Genomic DNA, 21,494 nt, shown 5'->3' with positions numbered 1-21,494 from the left:
CAAGGCCAGGTTGGACAGAGCCTTGGGTGACATGGTTTAGTGTGAGGTGTCCCTGCCCACTGCAGAGGGGCTCAAACTACATGATCTTAAGGTCCTTTCCAACCCTAACTATTCTATGATTCTATGAAATGCAAGCAATAAGGAGAAAAACTCAGAAAAAAATAGCTAAGTTACAATATTTTTCCAAGTTTTTCTCCTTATTGAGTAAAAAGAAAAATAAGTAGTAATTTTTCTCTCACAATTTTAGACATATCTCAGACCCCCTTATTCCCTAGATAAATGAAGACTTTTTATAGAATTGAGGTCCTCCCTTCCACTTCTCGCCCAATAAAAGCCCTTAAATGTATTATTTTAGCATGGTAGCATTTTTTCCCCAAGATTAAGTCAGAACTTGTTTTAATATAAATGAAAAACCAATCTAGCAATCCACACATTTAAAACCCCAGTCCTATTTTGACATCATAATTTCCAGGATATGCTAAGATTAGTTCAGAAATATTTTCTTAGGAATTTAAATAGGGAAAAAAACTTTAGAAGAGTTGTTTGGCCTTCAAACTCCTTATTAGTTACTGGATTTCATTTTGCCCTTCTCTAAATAATACAGATTTTATTAATCACACAAGTTTTTTAAACCACCTTTGAGAATACAAGTATAGCCATTTTCTAGTAAATATTAGTCTTTTATAAGATCAATAGTTACATTTGCATAGAAAACAGCCTGGTAAGATTATTCTTTTTTAAAAATCAAGACCTTCTTGCAATGATTGCTCTTCGAAACCACTGTAGTGTATTTTTTTGCTACGCAGTTAATATTTTATGTATTTGTGAAATAACATAAAAAGTGCTAACAACATAACACCATTAAGCTGTTTGGATACAAAAATTAAGTATGTGGATGCCTCAAAGTATTTGATTTACTTCAGTCCATCAAAAGACAGAAGTTCTGTAAAATCTGTCATATGTGGCTCTAGAATACTCCCTCCACTGCTCTTTTAACAAGATTTGACTGCCAAATCTTTAGGTATGTGTCCCATATAGTTAAAGCAAAACCTGGAAGCATAATTAACTAAAAAAATTTTGGATATTAGGAAAAATTCCTTCATAGAGAGAGTAAACAAGTTCCCAAGAAAGTGGTAGAATCACCATCCCTGGAAGCATTCAAAAACTGTGGAGATGAGGTCCTCAGTGATATAGTTTAGTGGTGGTTTTAGCAGTGCTAGGGTAGTGGTTGGACTTGATGATTTTAAAGGTCTTTTCCAACGTAGTTAATTCTATGATTCTATGAAAAGTGCTACTGGGGCATTAGCTGATTAAAGTAGTAAATAAAGAGGAGGCAAACCTTCACAGCTCAATGCAAGATTATGACATGTTGACCATAATTAAATGGGAGTATCCATACCAGCTTCATTGTACTTTGGATCAAGCACAAATAAAACAATATAAAACATAGTTTGAGAAAAGTCTCTTGATGCTGTGTCACGAAAGCTTGGAAACCGACCCTAACCCATATGCACAGCTAAGCTGACTAAAACAAGTAAAACTATTATGGGAACTATGTCTTATATCATAAGGATGGTGTTTTGGCACATTTTGTCCATTATCCAAAAGAAGGCATAGGAAGCACATTAAGAGCAATTCACATGAAGCTTCAAGAAACTGACCCTAGCTAAATACCTGTGGGTAAGTTAAGTTTTCTGATTAGACAGACCCACTCAGTTACAGAACATAAACAAATTCAGAAACATGAAACTGAAATCAACTTTGGAAGTGCACACTGAGACAAGGGGGAGCACAAAATTACAAAATGGAATATAGAAACCCTTAGAATCAGTTTTAAGTAATGTTAAGTTTGATGGCTTTGTAACAGTAGCAATGGAAAATTACTGAGATGCATGATGTACAGAAAAAAAAATAGAGTACAGCTAGAGAACATACTGAGAATTCTCACAAGATCATAGAATAGAATAGAATCATATGGTTGGAAAGGACCTTAAGATCATCAAGTTCCAACCCCCCTGCCATGGGAAGGGACACCTTGCTCTAAACCATAAAGATAAATCGTTATGGTTGACATAGTTTTAAGAAAAACAGTCTAGAAGAACAGGACACAGGGATAAGGAGTATCTGGGAACTGCAGGTGTCCAGGATGGGCTACAGTTAAACTAACTGATAAGCAGGAGGACAGGAGGATTATTATGTCTCTGGTGCTAATGAACCAATTAAGCTGGTATAAGCATCTACTGCGCGTGCTTCAAAGGCCGCCAGAAGTGATGAAGATTGTTGGAAGAAGTAAACGACCCTCAGAGACCACCACCACAATTCTGTACGCATGCGGGGAACTCTCTGGAAAATGATGTAATTCATACGTAGCCTCATGAATATGTATGCATGCCCAGGGACTATGTAAGGACGGCTTGAGTAGCAATACAGGGACACACATAAGGAGGAGCTATCCCCCATGTCTCCCGGCGCCACAATAAAGAATACCTGCTTGTCAGCTTGAAAACTTTGTTGGCAAGTTTGTTCCTGGAGTTTTCTCCGAATCAACATACAAAATACCACTTGAAACAAAATGGGAGAAAAAAAATGCTAAGGAGTTCAGCAGTTAGCAGCATTAATATGCCAACCCATAGCCAGAAGAGAAAGAAATGAAGGTCATGAAACTTCACACTACATATTGAGTTTAGAGCAGTGTCTTGGGTTCAGCAGTAGCAGTCATTTTTCTCAATCTTAGTACCTGGTGCAGTGCTGCGTTTTTGACTTTCAGCCTGGAAACAGTGCTGATAACACTGATCTTTTGTTGTTGCTAAGTAATTTTCACTCTGACCAAGGACTTTCTGAGTCTCATGCTCTGCCAGAGAAGAGGGGAAGTCGAGAGGAAGCAGAGACAGGACACCTGACCCAAACTAGCCGAAGAGGTTTTCCATACCACAGCATGTCATGCTCAGTATATAAACTGGGGGCAGTTACCCAGAAGGGCTAGATCGCTACTCAGGTCAGGCTGGGTATCAGTTGGTGGGTGGTGATGTAAGGGATACAATTATGATTCGTGCCAGCAGCTTAGAAACCCTTGTAAGCATTGCACTTGGTATAAGAAGAAAGAAGAAATAATGTAATAATCATTTTTTTACATTAGTTAAGTACCATAAGAATTATATTGTAAAATTCTGAACACTTTGTAAACTTCAGAATATTGCCTAAAGGGAAACAGCTGTAACCACCCAATATATGTTTATGCAAGATTGTAATCACAATATATAGGAACTAAGTCTTAAGCAAATAACAGATGTCCAGTAGTGCCAACAATGCTTATACAAATTGAGCTCTTTGCAAAGGGATGATTTGTCACTCAAAGGTCACGAGATAAGGAAGAAGAATGAAGAACTTACGATTCAGCAATCTTCAAGAAAGCAGAATAAGCAAGAAAACAGAACAAGGACCCTAACAAAAGGATACCATAGACTCAGACAATACCCTAACAGGATACGTATGCAGGCTGTAAAGAGCACAGATACCAGATGTGATAATGTATAAAAGAGTAAAACCCAAAAGAGACGGTGTGTGTTGCTGGTGGAGTGAAGGCTCCCCTGTGCACCCAGCGCTGCTTGCTTATTGCCTCTCAATAAATTGTAAATAAATTAAATTTGGACCAAAACCCTGTCTATGATAAATTTTTATAACAATTTGGTGACCCCGACGTGATCTCTGTGCGGCTGCTGGGGACTATAACCTCTACGAGGAGGCGCCCCACATTTTGTGGCTCGGGGGGGTTTTAGTCTTGAGCAGTTCCACGAGATCAACGGACAGAGAGGCAATAACCAAGGAATTGAGCTCCCTGGAGAACTGCAGTTTAAAATTTTCCCATAATTCTTGTGTACGAAGATCCGGACGAGAACAACAGACTGTAAGTATCGTTCGGTTGGGAGGACAGTCGGGGTATGTGTGAGTGTGAAACAGAGTGCCTGATGTGCCTGGTGAGACACGAACCAGATACCCCGAACCTGTGAGAATACAGGTTAGGTTATCAGGATTCGTGAAGTGAGTGTGGACCTCTTTTAGGCGCGTTTCCAAACTCCCGCGAGGGACTTGGCCGCTGAAGGAGGGAAGCGATAGTGATTGGGCAAAAGGGAATACACCCGACAGGGAACGGGTCAGAGTCTTGGCCATAACTCAACCCGGGTAGGGGGCCCAGGTAGAGGTCCCCGAAATAAGATAATGGGTCAGAAAAACAGTCGTAATTCTAACCCAGGAAAGGATCCAAGGAGAGGTCCTAGGAATAAAACAGGGAGCAACCTACCAGATATACCCCCGGACAGTCCCCTGGGGTTAATGATTAAGTACTGGGGCTCATGGCCATCCCAGGAAGGAAAAAGTAAGGAAAAAATGGTCCATTACTGTATGGAAGTGTGGACAAAAGAGGAAATTCGACCCGATCATTTGTATTGGCCAATATTCGGGTCTTTTGATGATTGGATATGTCAAACCTTAAATCTATATGTAAATAAAAAAGAACCTTTTAGCTAAGAGGAGAGTGAGTATGCAGCTTTGTGGAAGGGATCATTAGCAAAAGTTTCATTATTCCCCCTAAAAGAAAGGAAATCAAGAAGGGGAAAATCAGACAGAGCATCTTGGGAACCGCTAGATAATCTGCCACCCCCTTATCAAGGACAGGACTCGGAAGATGAACAGGAGGATATGCATCCTCTCTTAAACCCTAGAACTGTCCCGTCGGCTCCCCCTCCTTCTCCCCCTTCTGCTCACACTAGGAGCAAAGTAGGAACAAAGAAAGACGATAAAACGAAGGAGGTAATAACATTGGCACCCATCCGAGAAGTCCCGATGGGAGGGAATGTAGGAGGTATTGGATTTGTGGCAGCGCCCTTGAATGCAAACGATGTGAGATCCTTTAAGAAGGAAATGGGCAGATTATTAGATGACCCTTTAGGGGTTTCCGAAAGATTGGATCAATTCCTAGGTCCTAACATCTATACCTGGGAAGAAATGCATTCGATCTTAGGAATATTATTTACTGTAGAAGAGAGGTCCATGATTAGACAGGCTGGAATGCGAAATTGGGAAAGGCAGCACCAGCTGGGACCTCCGGGAGAACAAAAATGGCCTAATCAAAATCCAAATTGGAACAATCAGAATGGCCATGATAGACAAAATATGGTGGACTTAAGAGGAATGATTATACAGGGAATTAGAGATGTGGTTCCAAGGGGACAAAATATTAATACAGCTTTCAGTGAACATCAGGAAAAGGATGAGTCCCCTAGTGATTGGTTAGAAAGATTGAGGAAAACGTTTCAAATGTATTCAGGTGTAGATCCCACTTCCCCAGTAGGAGAAGCTCTGTTAAAAACCCAATTTGTGGCTAGATCCTGGGGAGATATTAGGAAAAAGTTAGAGAAGTTAGATGATTGGCAAGATCGTGGGCTTCAGGAGCTATTGAGAGAAGCTCAGAAAATTTATGTACGCAGGGACGAGGAAAAACAGAAAGCGAAAGCAAAGATATTTGTTGCAGCAATCCGAGAAACTCAAAGAAGAGAACAGCCTAGACCAATACCCAAGACTTCAGGATCTGGGTATCAAAAAAGAAAGCAAATAGAACAAGGAGGGAAGATTAAGACCATGTCTGGAGAAATACCAGAATGCTGTTATTGCGGCAAGAAAGGACATATAAAGAAGAATTGTAAGAAGCGAATGCGAGATGAGAAAATGTTGAAGGTGGAAGAATAGGGGTGTCAGGGGCTGTATATCCTGGGGACAAAAACATCATCTGAGCCCCTGATAAAATTAAAGATAGGTCCCCAGGAAGAAGAATTAACATTTTTAATCGATATCGGAGCTGAAAGATCTACAGTCCGGAGTGTCCCTACGGGATGTTGAATAAGTAAAGAATCTGCTTTAGTGGTGGGAGCAAAAAGAGAACCCTTCAGGGTACCCATCATTAAAAACATAGAAATTGAATCTGAGAAGAAAATTTGTTTAGGTGATTTTTTTAGTTGTAGAAGAAGCAGAATATAATCTATTAGGCTGAGATCTAATTGTAAAGTTAGGAATAAATTTAGGAGTAAAAGAACGAACAATAACAATCAGTCTTTATCAATTAACAGAGAAAGATGAAGGACGGATAAGCTCAAAAGTCTGGCATAAACCAGGTGAAATAGGAAAGTTAAACATTGAACCATTAAAAGTGAAAATAATTAATCCAAAAGAACCAATTAGAGTTAGACAATACCCGATTTCCTTAGAAGGAAAAAAGGGTTTAAAACCTGTAATTGAAGACCTAATACAAAAAAGGACATTGGAACCTTGCATGTCCCCACATAATACCCCAATTCTCCCTATAAGGATACAAGATGGGAGTTATAGATTAGTTCAAGATCTAAGGGCAGTGAATCGAAGAACTGTGACCCGATTTCCTGTGGTAGCAAACCCATATACTTTATTGAATCAGGTGTCACCAGAACATACCTGGTATAGTGTGATTGATCTGAAAGATGCTTTCTGGGCCTGTCCTCTAGCCGAAGAAAGTAGAGATTTCTTTGCATTTGAATGGGAGGATCCAGAAACTGGTCGAAAACAACAACTGAGATGGACGGTGTTACCTCAGGGCTTTACTGAATCTCCAAATTTATTTGGACAAGCTCTAGAAAATTTATTAAATCTTTCAAACCTGAGGGGGATGTAAAATTATTACAATATGTAGATGATTTACTAATAGCTGGAAAACAAGAAGAGGAGGTCCGGGAGAATACAATTAAGTTATTAAATTTCCTCGGAGAGAAAGGGCTAAAAGTCTCAAAGTCAAAATTGCAATTTACAGAACCTGAGGTCAAATATTTGGGACATTGGATCAGCAAAGGAAGAAAAAAGTTAGACCCAGACCGAGTAGCAGGAATTATAGCCTTACCTGCTCCAAAAACAAAGAGAGAGATCCGACAACTGTTAGGATTATTAGGCTATTGTAGACAATGGATAGAAGAATATAGTGACAAAGTAAAATTTTTATATGAAAAACTCACATTAAATATAATAAAATGGTCCTCAAAAGATGAAGAGAAATTCCAACACTTAAAAGATATGTTAATGAGAGCTCCTGTGTTGACTCTCCCGGATTTGAATAAACCATTTCAATTATTTGTAAATACAAGTACCCATGCTGCATATGGAGTACTAACTCAAGATTGGGCAGGAAGTAAAAAGCCCGTAGGATATTTCTCGAAATTATTAGACCCTGTAAGCAGAGGTTGGCCTACCTGCATACAGGCAGTAGCAGCAGTAGCTTTATTAGTTGAAGAGGCCAGGAAAGTAACCTTTGAAGGATCCTTAATTGTTTATACCCCCCATGATATTCGAGGGATCCTTCAACAGAAAGCAGATAGATGGTTAACAGATAACAGATTACTGAAATATGAAGCTATTTTGATTTCTTCCCCTGAATTAGAATTAAAAACTACAACAGCTCAAAATCCGGCACAGTTCTTATTCGGAGGAGGGGAAGAAATCTTAGGACTCGGCCATAACTGTATAGACATGGTCGAGTTACAAACAAAAATCAGACCTGATCTAGAAGAAGAAGAACTCCAGGAGAGAGAAAAAATATTTGTGGATAGATCCTCACGAGTGGTTAATGGAAAAAGAAAATCAGGATATGCAATTGTACATGGAAAAACAGGAGAAATAATAGAGTCTGGTCCTCTAAGTGCAAGTTGGTCAGCACAAGCATGTGAATTATATGCCTTGTTGAGAGCATTAAAAAGATTACAGAATAAGAAAGGAACTATATTTACGGACTCCAAATATGCTTTTGGGATAGTACATACCTTTGGAAAATTATGGGAAGAAAGAGGGTTTATAAATACTCGAGGAAAAGGATTAATACATGAGAAATTAATAAAACAAATATTGCAGGCAATAAGGGGGCCCGAGACAATTGCTATAACCCATGTTAAAGGGCATCAAAAGGGATTGCAATTCAGGACCAGAGGGAATAACTTAGCGGATGAAGAAGCAAAACGAGCAGCTCTATTGACTTTAACAACTACTAAAAATGTAGAGGAGGAGGAAAAACAGATAAATGACCCAAAAATATACTCTCAAAATGAAATAAAAGAATATGAAAAATTAGGAGCAAAATTAGAAGATAATAAATGGATATTACCTGATGGGAGGGAGATGTTACCTAAAAGTTATGCTAGAAGAATATTGCATAGACTGCATCAACAAACACATTGGGGAACAAGAGCACTCACTGATCAATTTTTAAAATCCTATGGTTGTATGGGGATTTTTGAAATAGCGAAGCAAGAGACCCAGGGGTGCCTAACTTGCCAAAAAGTTAACAAAAAGCAAATGAGACAAGCTCCAAAAGGGGGAAGACCTTTGGCCCACCGACCTTTTGAAAGGATACAGGTCGATTTTACCGAACTACCAAAAGCAGGACGATACAAATATCTTTTAGTAATGGTAGATCAATTGACACATTGGGTCGAGGCCATACCCACTGCTAGAGCTACGGCTCAAGTAGTGGTGAAACAATTACTTGAAAATATCATTCCTAGATATGGAATGATCAAGGTAATAGATTCAGATCAAGGATCTCATTTTACCTCTAAAATTCTTAAAAGTATTATAACGGTTTTAGGAATCCAATGGGATTATCACACCCCGTGGCATCCCCAGAGTTCTGGGAGGGTAGAGAGGATGAATCAAACTTTAAAACATCAGTTATCAAAACTAATGTTTGAAACTAAAATGTCATGGATAAAATGTCTTCCCTTGGCCTTATTAAATATTAGAACTATGCCAAATTCAATCACCGGAATCTCACCTTTTGAGATGTTATATGGAATGCCCTACACTCAGGGATTACCAATAGACCATCCTAAGCTGGAGGATGACACCATTCAATATTATATTACTAATCTAAATAAAAACATGCAAAAACTTAGATAAGGGAATGTTAGCACAGAGTATCCCTTTGGAGTTTTCAATACATAAAATTCAACCGGGGACAAGGTACTAATAAAAAGCTGGAAAGAAAGTAGTTTAACCCCTCGTTGGGAAGGACCATTTCTTGTTCTTCTGACTACAGAGACCGCGATCCGAACAGCAGAAAAAGGGCGGACTCATGCCTCTCGAGTTAAAGGACCTCTCCCGGCAATAGAGTCGAGCAACTGGAAAGTAACGTCACTACCTGGTGAACTGAAGCTGAGACTCACGTGTGAGGCAGATATTTGATGATGTCTACATGAAAACTGTAACTGCTCTTTTATTCTGTATACTGAATGTAGTTATTGTAAGGAGAGGTGGTATTACCATCATTACAGCAGATACCCTCCAAAGGAGCTGTGTTTAGATATATATTGACTGAACAAATTTTGACGGTTAAAACCGCTTAAATTTGTAATAGGGTAGGAATAAATAGAAGCAGGTGGTGAAACAGATTTTGAACGGAACTCAAGAAGGTTTACAATAGTTTTGTAAACATAAAAAGTACTGCGTGTCGCAAACGAAACCGAGTCCCCGTTGGCCATAAGGCGGTTAAGGCCGAGAATTGGGAGACTGTTAAAAGGCAACATGAGAAACGGCAAAATTCATATGGTGCCCCTGAAGAATACCCCTGCTGCCGAGAAGATGATATACCTCGCTGCCGGAAGCAACCCGGTAGGCGAAGGAGGCAGAGGAGTAAAAAGAATGTGGGGCTTGGTAATAACAATTTTTCTAATAATCTCTCCCCAATCTGGGATTGCCAACTCATGTTCAAAATGTTATCAAAATGTTAAATTCGGCCAAACAACGATTCGGTCGTTTGCGTATCACACTCATATCAATGCCGGATGCTATGACTCAAAACAATTGGAAACTTGCAGATTTGATGGTAAAGACCTGTAGGTAGCGACAAACTTAGGAGCACGAACTGGAAGAGTAAAAACCGGAGTTGGTAGTTGTCCCCGTGAAGAACAAAATATATGTTTTACTAAAGGAGGAATGTGGGGATACTCTGATGGAGGAGGAGTACAAGATAAATTTAAAGAGGAATTAGTAAAAAATGCTACAGAGAGGCTAAAACAACCTAAAACCGATATTTCCCGGAAAGGATCTCCTAGTGAGTTATATGAGAAGGTTAAGAGTAGAATTAGTGGGTGGGATCTCCCCACCCTAGGAAAAGTTTATACATAGATCTAATGCAGAGAATAGTGAACGAATTAAATGTGTCCAATTGCTGGATTTGTGGGGGATCCCAGATGACAGAACAATGGCCCTGGAGAGGGGAGGGAGTGAATCCTCAACAGTTAATTCTATGGAATAATACACATAAATCTATCGAACAGAGACCTGAAGGGTGGGTATTAACCAATCAGGTTCTGGGTCAAATATGTATATCTAGGGAAGGAAAAAACTTTACCCATTTTGTGGGACATACTCCCTGTAAGATGATATTAACCACCAACTCCACACAAACAAATATTAGCAAAAAATGGTGGCCAAAACCACCTAAAGGATATTGGTTGCAACAATGTAAAAATAATGAAACAATGTGTTGGAGAAAGACAACTAATAGAACTGCAGCTAACCCATTCCAGGAAATTACGGACTTAAGATCTTTTTGGGAAAGACCAGAACAACCAAGCAACTGGAAGGCCCCCGACGGTTTATTCTGGATATGTGGGAAAAAGGCCTACAACAAATTACCAAAGGCTTGGAGAGGAACTTGTACAATTGGTATAATACACCCGGCCTTTTTCCTACTACCAAAGCAGAAGGGCAATCAGTTAGGAAGGCCATTATATGAAACCCTTGAGCGAACAAAAAGATTTATAAAAATAGGGGGGGATCAAAGGTGGAAAGAAGAGGAATGGCCACCTCAGAGAATAATAGAATATTATGATCCAGCAACTTGGGCTCAGGACGGGAGCTGGGGCTATAGAACTCCTGTATACATGCTAAACCGCATTATCCGACTACAAGCAGTAGTAGAAGTAATTACAAATCAAACTGCAAAAGCCTTGGAATTAATTGCTAAACAGCTATCTCAAACACGGGCTGGGGTTTACCAGAATCGACTAGCTTTAGATTATCTACTGGCCGAAGAAGGAGGAATATGTGGAAAATTTAATACCTCGGAGTGCTGTCTGGAGATAGATGATAATGGACAAGCAATAACCCAAATAGCAGAAGAAATAAAAAGTATCGCCCATGTACCAGTGCAAAGATGGGACTCAATATTAAATGATAATTGGTGGAATGGTCTACTTGGGGGCGCGTGGTGGAAAAAGATTGGCTTTATAATTGCTTGTTCATTAATAGGATTACTGTTTTTGCCTTGCATGATTCCATGTTTCATAAAATTAATCCATTCAGTAATACAAGGAATGCAAATCTCAGCTATGCCATTAGACCCGGAGACAGCAACTAACGGTAAAACTCATTCACTAATGATATTAAAGGCGGGAATAACACCAGTATTATCTGCAGCTCAAAAAGCAGTTATTAAGTTAGAAAACAAAACACGAATCAATATGTTACAAAAAGACAAATGGGGGAATTGTAAGGGATACAATTATGATTCGTGCCAGCGAAACCCTTGTAAGCATTGCACTTGGTATAAGAAGAAAGAAGAAATAATGTAATAATCATTTTTTTACATTAGTTAAGTGCCATAAGAATTATATTGTAAAATTCTGAACACTTTGTAACCTTTAGAATATTGCCTAAAGGGAGACAGCTGTAACCACCCACTATATGGTTATGGAAGATTGTAATCACAATATATAGGAACTAAGTCTTAAGCAAATAACAGATGTCCGGTAGTGCCAACAATGCTTATACAAATTGAGCTCTTTGCAAAGGGATGATTTGTCACTCAAAGGTCACGAGATAAGGAAGAAGAATGAAGAACTTACGATTCGGCAATCTTCAAGAAAGCAGAATAAGCAAGAAAACAGAACAAGGACCCTAACAACAGGATACCATAGACTCAGACAATACCCTAACAGGATACGTATGCAGGATGTAAAGAGCACAGATACCAGACGTGATAATGTATAAAAGAGTAAAACCCAAAAGAGACGGTGTGTGTTGCTGGTGGAGTGAAGGCTCCCCTGCGCACCCAGCGCTGCTTGCTTATTGCCTCTCAATAAATTGTAAATAAATTAAATTTGGACCAAAACCCTGTCTATGATAAATTTTTATAACAGTGAGAAGTTGTATTCTCTTTCCTTTTAATTTCCCTTATCATTATTATAATTGGTGGTAGCAGTAGTGGTTTTGTGTTATACCTTAGTTACTGGACTGTTCTTATCTCAGCCTGGGGGAGTTACAGTCTTTCAATTCTACTCCCCATCCCTCCGGGAGTGGGGGGGGGGAGGGAGAAGGGGGGTGTGTGAACGAGCAGCTGCGTGGTTCTGGGTTGCCTGCTGGGCTTAAACCACAACATAACCTAGCACTGCCCTCCTAAAACAAAAACAGCAAATGCCCACGGCTGAGAGGCAGCAATGACTCCTTAGCAAGCCGCTTCCTGTCTGAATATATTGTTATTGAGATGACTCAAGCTCTGCTTCACAAGATGCAGGAAAAATTCCCCACCTTTATTCTGATTGCAGGTGGACTATTGGATTTAACTGGTGTTCCTCAGTGGCCTGACTCAGGTACATGATATTTGCCTTGACGGGTCAATCTGCCAGGCCTCCCCATATTTGCACTTCAGCCACTGTCTTCCATATCAGAGAGGCTTTAACCACTTGGCTTGCTTAATTGCAGCAAATGTTTCACAGTAGTGAATAACCTGGGCAATAGTGCCCATTATTAAGTCCACCCCTCAATCAAGAGCCCACCTATATGTTGTATCTCTGCCCTGATGGCCAGAAATGTCATGGGCCCACAGGGCCAAAAATAATTCAGCCTTACATTGCCAGTCTAAGTCCATCTGAGCCACTTCAATCTTAGCAGCTTCATCCACTTGTTAGCTGTTCTGGTGTTGACCAACCAGGTGGCCTTTGGTAAATGTGCATTCGTGTTTGACAGTCCCACCACCCATTGCTTTCAGTGTAGTTTTTAACAGCCCACTGTGCTGTTCCATATTCCCAGAGGCTGGTACATGGTAGGGGATGTGATATACCCATTCAATGCCATGCTCTTTGGCCTTATTGCTTACCATGGTGGAAGCAACCACCAGATGGCTGGAAACATATGCTGTGCCACACACCACTGCCCGGAACACTATCCTGGGTCTTAAGAAACAGATTTTGTGGTGACACGGCACCCCAGAGAGAACAGAGTCTGACAACGGGACTCATTTCTGGAACAACCTTAGAGACTTGAGCTGTCACATTTGCTGTGCTTGTTTTGGGAGAGCAGTGTTGGGTTATGTCGTGGTTTAAGTTCAGCCAGCAACCTAGAACCACACAGCTGCTTGCTCACTCCCCCCCTTCCTCTCCTGCTCCCAGAGGAATGTGGAGGAAAATTGAAAGAATGTAACTCCCAAGGGTTGAGATAAGAACAGTCCAGTTACTAAGGTATAACACAAAACCACTACTGCTACCAGCAGTAATAATAATGATAAGGGGAATAACAAGGAAAGAGAATACAACCACTCACCACCCACCAACCGATGCTCAGCCTGACCCGAGCAGCGATCTAGCCTTTCCAGGTAACTGCCCCCAGTTTATATACTGGGCATGATGTGCTGTGGGATGGAATACCTCTTTGGCTAGTTTGGGTCAGGTGTCCTGTCTCTGCTTCCTCCCAGCTTCCCCTCCTCCCTGGCAGAGCATGACTCAGAAAGCCCTTGGTCAGAGTTAACATTACTGAGCAACAACTAAAAACCACCATGTTACCAGTGTTGTTCTCAGGTTGAAAGTCAAAAACACAGCACCACACCAGCTACTAAGAAGGAGAAAAACGACTGCTACTGCTGAACAGAGGACAGTATTTCTTTGTTGAGATGATGGTCAGATGGAAGTCAGGGCCAGTTGCTGGTGACCTGGAGACCTTTAGATGGCAGGCTATAAAAGTGCTACATAGGAGGCAACAACATACAACTGAGTTCATTGGCTGTTTTCCCCTAAAATCAAATCCCCTTGAGGTACGTATCAGACTTCCCCATCTTCCTGCTTTACCCACCAAGTATGTCCGGGTGCCTGAGCAAAAGAAATCCCACAAGTGGGTTTGCCTTTACCTGAAGCGGGAATAACCCAGACTGTCTTTCCCAGGAAATTCTTTATGTGCACCACAGGAACTTTATCCCCTTTTATAGTATGTAAAAGTTCTGACTGGGCTCTCTAGTTCTTTGCATAAGCTACCACCATCTTGCAGATATCACAGAAGCCACCTGCATTTCATGTACAATCTCCTTCTCTGTCTTGTTCCAGACATTCTGCTGGCAGTGTTTCACCGCTTCACACTGAGAAGCTGTCCAAACACTCTGACACCATAAAGTACAGTGAAACAAGAACCTTAGCCCAGGCCCCCCAGCCGATAAACACTAAAACAGCCAATACCAGCTGTAAATAAGGTATGACAAGCTGAAAGTCCAAGATCAAGAGCAACAACTTTGAGAGCCAATAAATCAGGATTGTGATGAGCAGTAACCTTAATTCTATAGGATAACTTCAAGGAAGTTGTTTACTTCAAACATGTAAGAAAAGCACTGATGGGGGAGGGAGAAAAGAAAAAAATAAAAAAAAAACTCACACAGAAATGGGATGATTAAAAGAGCATTCATTTCTGCTTCATATACATGAGAATATACATATGTATATGAGATTTAAATTCGAAGAGCTATGCCAGTTAATACTTACCACAAAAAAAAAAAAAGGATTGTAAAAAGTAAAAATCAGACTGTAGCTAAGATTTCCATTTCAAGTTCTGACATACTTAACAGTGGAAATTAGATACAGGAAAATTAGGTTAGCTCTAGAAACTGAAGACGTGCCACCTACTCAATCCCTTGGAGCACTCTAGTGCCTAATGCCTTTCCAAAGCTTCTTACCCCACAGTATCCACCCAGCTTGACCCAGATGAGTCTGCAAAATATTTAAGAGGGCAAATTAAACTGATATGAGCAAAGACGAAGTGTTTATAATACATATTTTCCAATATGCACTTTACTTTTGATACATGTGATACCTATAAGAATATTCACTTGGTAACAAGTTCATTTAGCTTACAGTTCCTCCGTATGCAGTTTATCATGCACACCATACTGAAGATACATGGCAAAATTGATAAAGACAGCACATAGCGTATAGATTAAGTTAATTTGGAGTCAGAACCAATAACAACGCTAGATGAAAGATACTTTGGTCTTGTCTATGCTTCAAAGTAAGTACAGAATATTTTAGGATATTAATTTAAAATAATTCCTTTCAGAAGGACCATCCTAAAATAATTTTATATAAAAGGAAAACAGAGCATTCTTAATGTTCCTGAATGAGTGTTCACACATGGACTTAATCAGGAAGAATTTTGTGTAGGCAGTGGAGGAGAATGTTTCATTGTCAGTAAATAGTTTTCATTTTAATCAAGGATTTACAGTCTGAAAGGAAGCAAGATGACATTTTAAACTGCTTACCCAATTTTTGCTTTCTCTTTAATTCTGGATAAGGAACCAGTTTTCTTTTCTTTGCTCTCCTTGTCCTTTGGTTTGGATTTTACTTTTCTACCCTTCTTTTCCTCTTTTCCTTCAGCTGAAACACTGGGGAAGTTTTCAGGACTCATTACTCGTGGAATATTTCTCTCTCCTCTCTCTTTTGCTTTTGCAATCGCTTCAGATATTATGCGGTTTGCCTTCTCTTGTTTACTTTCCAAATCTAGTTTTTTCTTCTGCTGCTTTTCTGACATTGCCTTCACCTGGGTATTCTGCAACTTAGTATATGCTCCCAAACCATCAGTCTTCTTGGACAAAAGAGGCTGTAGCAGGAGACAAAAGGAAATAAAATCACCTTATTATAAGAATATAAACATTTCCTGAAATAAAAAGTGCAAGTGTTTTCAGTCTAGATATGCATTTAAAAAAACCCACAAACAAAGAAACAAACCCCAAATCCAACTACATTAAACTGGCAGGGACTCACACAGACACAAAAAAGAAGGAATTCTGTTGATCCAACAGAATGGCATGGGTTTCAGAATAACAAAATCAATTGTGGGTATTCAACAACCAAGCCACGTACCGAAAATCAATACAAAATATCATTCTAAAATTCTCTCAGCCTTATCTCTGTAGTTAGAGAAACCGATCCTTAACCTTCCCAGCATTTCCATATATTTGACACACACCTCCGGTAAATGTTCTTCTCAAAAATCTGACAAAGCAAAGAACTCCCAAAGGTAACAGCATCAGTATTTTGCCTTTGGTGGCAAGATATCAGGATCACAGTTACCTTAAAGCAGACGGAAAAGCTACAAAACTTAGTGCTGAACAGATACTCAAACAGAATCAAAATTAAAAAGCAAACAAGACAAAACCAAAACTAAAATGACATGCCCCCATACTCATAAGAAGATCAGAAAGCAATATTTCTTTCATTTAGATCAACGTATGGTCAGTGCCTTAGAAAATATAACTTGTCTTTACTAGCTGGTTTTTAATCACCATGCATTTCATCAATGCAACAGTCTTAAACACTACAAATGCAACATTTGGGTTATCAGCCTCTCTCTAACACTGCTAGGAGACATGTTTTTGCTTCCCTCCCCTCCCCCTTCGAAGAATGGGAACAATTTCTTACGCAGACAAAACCCAGCAGGTAATAGTTATGTTCTCACCCAAAACGCAGCAGGTAGCAGTTATGTTCTCACCCAAAACCCAGCAGGTAACAGTTATGTTATGTTCTCACCCGTACATACGCTTCTGCCTACAGCATGAAAAAAAGCTACCGGAGATTTCCAAAGCCATTTTGTGGCCAAGTTCAGAGACCCTCGGTGGGTGCATTTCCCCCGCAGCAGGGCCTGGCGGCAGGAGCGGGTCCCCCTGGGTGGTCGGCAGTGCACGGGTCTGTGGGTGCTGCCACCATTGGACCCGGAGCACAGCAGCCAGCTCAAGATGGCGATGCGGCATAGCTCCCACAGCAGCAGCCAGTAATAAGGAAGGTTATTCAATCCCATTAGCCTTTTAGCCCAAAGAACCCCTCCTCCTCCCACACATACAGGCTTCCACTTACCCTTCCTCTTGGCCTCTTCATTGAAGACATGTTTGGCATCAAAGGCTTGCCCTCTGCTTTTTCAGCACCCCAGGCAGTGCTCAAGAGGAAAGTATTGAAAGAAGATTGCTAAACGGCCTATTTAGCGAGCTGCAGCCATGAAATGCACAACCCTCCACAAATACATATTGTGATTTACCAACACATTCCTCCCTGGGTGAACACAGGTCCACGGGTGCCAGAGCCGGCTGCCTCAGGTGGGAAGGGCTACCTGCTGCCACAGCTGGACTCAGCACCCACCGTAACCACGGAGCCAGGTTTCAACAAAGCAAGGGAAGAAATGAATGCATCAAAATGCATCAGCATGAATATTAGAGATGTCGTTAAAAATACTGACTCCTTCTGCAGAAGAAGGCCAGCAGATGGTGCTACCCGTCATTATTCCACTAGGCTCTGCAGTTTAACCCTGTCGTGGGTTTAAACCCAGCCGGTAACTCAGAACCACTCAGCCACTCACTCAGTGTCCGTCCCCCCGCCCAGGTGAGATGAGGAGCAGAATCGAAAGAATGTAACTCCCACAGACCTAGATAAGAATAGTCCAGTAACTAAGGAATAATACAAAACCACTACTACAACTACTAGTAATAAGGGAAATAACAAGGGGAGAGAATATGAAACAGAAAAGGGAAGGGGAAAAAAAAGAAAAAAAACAACCCACAAGTGATGCACAATAACTCAAGTGATGCTCACCACCTGCCGACCAATACCCAGCCCGACCCAAACAGCCATCTGCCCTTCCAGGTGACTCCCCCCAGTTTCTATACTGGGCATGATGTGCTGTTATATGGAATACCCCTTTAGCTAGTTTGGGTCAGGTGTCCTGTCTCTGGTTCCGCCCAGATTCCTGTGCCCCTCCTCCCTGGTACAGCACGAGACTGAAAAGTCCTTGATGGGAATAAGCATTACTTAGCAACAACTAAAAATTCAGTGTGTTATCAACATTGTTCTCAGACTAAAGTCAAAACACAGCACTGCACCAGCTACTAAGAATAATCTCATTACTGTAATCTAACTTGGCTTTATCCCTCTGCCTAAAGCCCATGGAAGCTTTGTGGTGAAGAACTCAGACATGTCTGGAAGATAAACTCTCCATCGCAAGGCTGGTTTCAAATGTTATTCTCAAAGATCAGACAAGTCTTCAAATATGTATTGTCAACATATTAAATAAAATAAAAAAAGATATGACCAGGTTTCTTGAAAGTTTATTAAAAAACAAAAAGGTTTTGACAGCATCACTCCATCCTAGCAACAACCTCTAGTCTCTGAAACCCATTAAAGAAGAATGAAGATCAGGATTTGATTTGTTTTGCTTAATACATACTTATACTTTTGTGATAAATATCTGTTTTTCCATAGAAATTTTAAATTACTGCAAGGATATTAAGATTAAGATTAGGCTTAATCAGAACTTCACTTCTACTTAAGATTAATTTCAAAATGAAGTTCATTGGCCATTGCAAACACTAGTGGTACCAGCACATTAAATGGATTTTCTTATCAATACCATTTAAACTCAAAGATCTTTCTGTAAACATGCATCTTAATCATAAGGACAATTATTAAATTTTAATTTTACTTTAGAGGACTCTAGCCAAGATACTGCTACATCATAGCATCTATAATACATTGCAGTGATTTATCTTTTAAGGTTAGTATTTCATAACTTAGTAAAAGTGCTAAATCACATAATAATTTGCATTTTGAGATCAGCTAACCAAAAAAATATTCCCAATGTACTCTTGTTATAATGTCATCTCTAAGCTAAACACTACTAATGCCAGCATGCTTGGGGATTTTTAAAAGAAATTAGTACATCCTTGAACATTCCTGATCCAGAAACAAACAAAAAAGCCTCCACCTAATAATTAACTGGGGAATACAGTAATTGTGGCTTTTTCATAATTCTTTTGCAATAATCTACCTAGATATTTTATTTCTTTAAAGAAAAGTTTCTTACACTACAGAGCTCAAAGCTGCCTCCCAATTTATTCCTCGACAATTATGACTTCCTTAATGTGGAATTGCAAGTATGCTGGAAAAAGCTACTCTGTGTTTTAATTTCTCAGGCTGACCCTCTGCTTCTTACTCTGCACTTCAATTTTTAAGTTGTCTCCTCCACTGTACAAACAATAATCTATGTTATAAAACCAAGAGTTTTATTTTTTTTTAAACTTTGCTCTCACATTTCTAACCATATGGAAATGGTGCAGGAAGGCACCAGCCAGCCATTCTAAGCTAAATAAAGCTGTAATGAAACCTTCAAGGAAGTCACCATTGCAACAAAAAACCAAAACTGGAAAACAACACAAATGTCTGAGATCAGAAGAACCACTACAGAAGACAATATCTGCATGTATTTAGCAACCAAAGCAACAAAAATCACGTAATTCAGCAAAGATCTTTCATTCCGATAATCACTTTATGCTTCCAAAAAATGTGTGGCTGTAAAATAAAGTTAGTTATGCACACCAAAAAAAACATGAGAGGCTAAACAGCATTTACAACAAAAAGGACAAAATTTTTGCCAAGCCAAAAATACCCCTCCCCCTTACTGAAAGGGAACAAAGATCAAACATTTTGAAGGAGCATATCCTTTCATCAACTGCTTACAAACTTATTCCACTACCAGCAGTAGGAAAGCAATTCTTAACTGACAAAATCATAGGACAAGGCACAAAGAAAAGAGTGAGACAGCCACGTATTTAAAAAATAAAGATTTGGAAAAAATATATTTTCACTTCTCCTGGGTTCAGCAGTAGAAGTAATTTTTCTTTCTCAGTAGCTGGTGCAATGCTGTGTTTTTGACTTTCAGCCTGGGAACAACACTGATAACACAGAGGTTTTAACTGCTGTTAAGTAATGTTTGGTCTGACCAAGGACTTTCTGAGTCTCATGCTCTGCCAGGGAGGAGGGAAGCTGGGAGGAAGCAGAGACAGGACACCTGACCCAAACTAACCAAAGAGGCATTCCATACCACAGCACATCATGCCCAGTATATAAACTGTAGGCAGTTACCTGGAAGGGCTAGATCGCTGCTCGGGTCCGGCTGTGTATCGGTCAGTGGGTGGTGAGCAACTGTATTCTCTCCCCTTGTTATTTCCCTTATCATTATTATTACTGGTGGTAGCAGTGGTGCTTTTGTGTTATACCTTAGTTATTGGACTGTTCTTACCTCAACCCATGGGAGATACATTCTTTCAGTTCTCCTATCTATCCATCCAGGAGGGGGGTGGGGGGGAGTGAGCGAGTGGCTGTATGGTTCTGAGTTAACCAGACAGGCTTAAACCATGACAGTACTTTGTAGCGCCCAATGTGGGGCTGATGAAGGTCAAAGAACAATAAGTGCCAATCGTGCCCACAACACTGCACAGGCGGCAATATCACACCAACCGAGACTCACAGATTAACATCCAAAAGCTGATCCGTAGACTGGAGAGCCAAAGAGTGATCAGTAGGACCTCCTCACACTTTAACAGCCCTGTATGGCCAGTGCAAAAGTCTAACAGAGAGTGGAGACTAACAGTAGACTACTGTGGCATGAATGAAGTCACACTACCACTGAATGCTGCCATACTGGACATGCTAGAACATCAGTATGAACTGGAGTCAAAGGCAGCCAAGTGATATGCCACAACTGATATCGTCAATGCAGTTTTCTCAATTCTTTCGGTAGCAGAGTGAAGGCCACAGTTTGCTTTTCCTTGGAAGAGAGTCCAGTACACTTGGAACCGACTGCCCCAGGGGTGGAAACACAGCCTTACTATCTGCCATGGACTGATCCAGACTGCACTGGAACAGGGGCAAGATCCAGGAGAGCTGCAATACATTGATGATGCTATTGTGTGGGGTGATACAGTGGAAGAAGGAAGCCAGATTCCCACAGATGTGATCAACAAGATAACAGCAGCGTCTCCAGCAAATAACAAGAAAGAAACACAAGCTCTCTTAGGTGTTGCGAGGTTCTGGAGAACTCACACCCCAAATTAAAGTTTGATTGTAAGCCCTCTCTATCATGTGACCTGGAAAAAGAATGATTTTAAATGGGGCCCTGAGCAACAGGCATTTCAACAAAAAAAATGAGAGATAGTTCATGCAGTAGCTCTTGGACCAGTCCAGGCAGGGCCAGATGTAAAAAACTGCACTCTACACCACAGCCAGGGAGAATGGTCCTACCTGGAGCCTCTGGCAGAAAGTTCCAGGGGAGACTCGAGATCGGCCCCTCGGATTTTGGAATCAGGGTCACAGAGAATCTGAGGCCAGCTATACCCCAACTGAAAAAGT

At 40.4% G+C, this 21,494-nt stretch overlaps 1 protein-coding gene across 3 annotated transcripts in view; it reads right to left on the bottom strand.

Annotated features, from left to right (window-relative positions):
* Positions 1-21,494, bottom strand: part of LOC133221175 (chromodomain-helicase-DNA-binding protein 9-like) — a 101,940-nt gene that overhangs the window by 72,980 nt on the left and 7,466 nt on the right. The window contains exons 1-2 of one of the 3 annotated variants that reach the window (XM_061369894.1): positions 17,175-17,513; positions 15,584-15,921 (exon numbers count right to left, since the gene is read on the bottom strand). In XM_061369894.1, the coding sequence (XP_061225878.1) occupies positions 15,584-15,921; positions 17,175-17,213 (377 nt within the window). In that variant the 5' untranslated portion in view covers positions 17,214-17,513. Of the gene's footprint in view, positions 1-15,583; positions 15,922-17,174; positions 17,514-21,494 lie in introns of those variants that run through there. The other 2 variants (XM_061369889.1, XM_061369879.1) reach the window with 2 other exon arrangements.

The sequence above is a fragment of the Neopsephotus bourkii genome, unplaced genomic scaffold (genome assembly GCF_033783945.1).
Source record: "Neopsephotus bourkii isolate Nb327-2 ecotype Australia unplaced genomic scaffold, CSIRO-AGI_Nbou_v1 NB_156, whole genome shotgun sequence".
Taxonomy (NCBI): domain Eukaryota; kingdom Metazoa; phylum Chordata; class Aves; order Psittaciformes; family Psittacidae; genus Neopsephotus; species Neopsephotus bourkii.
This window is presented reverse-complemented; position numbering and strand designations above follow the sequence as displayed.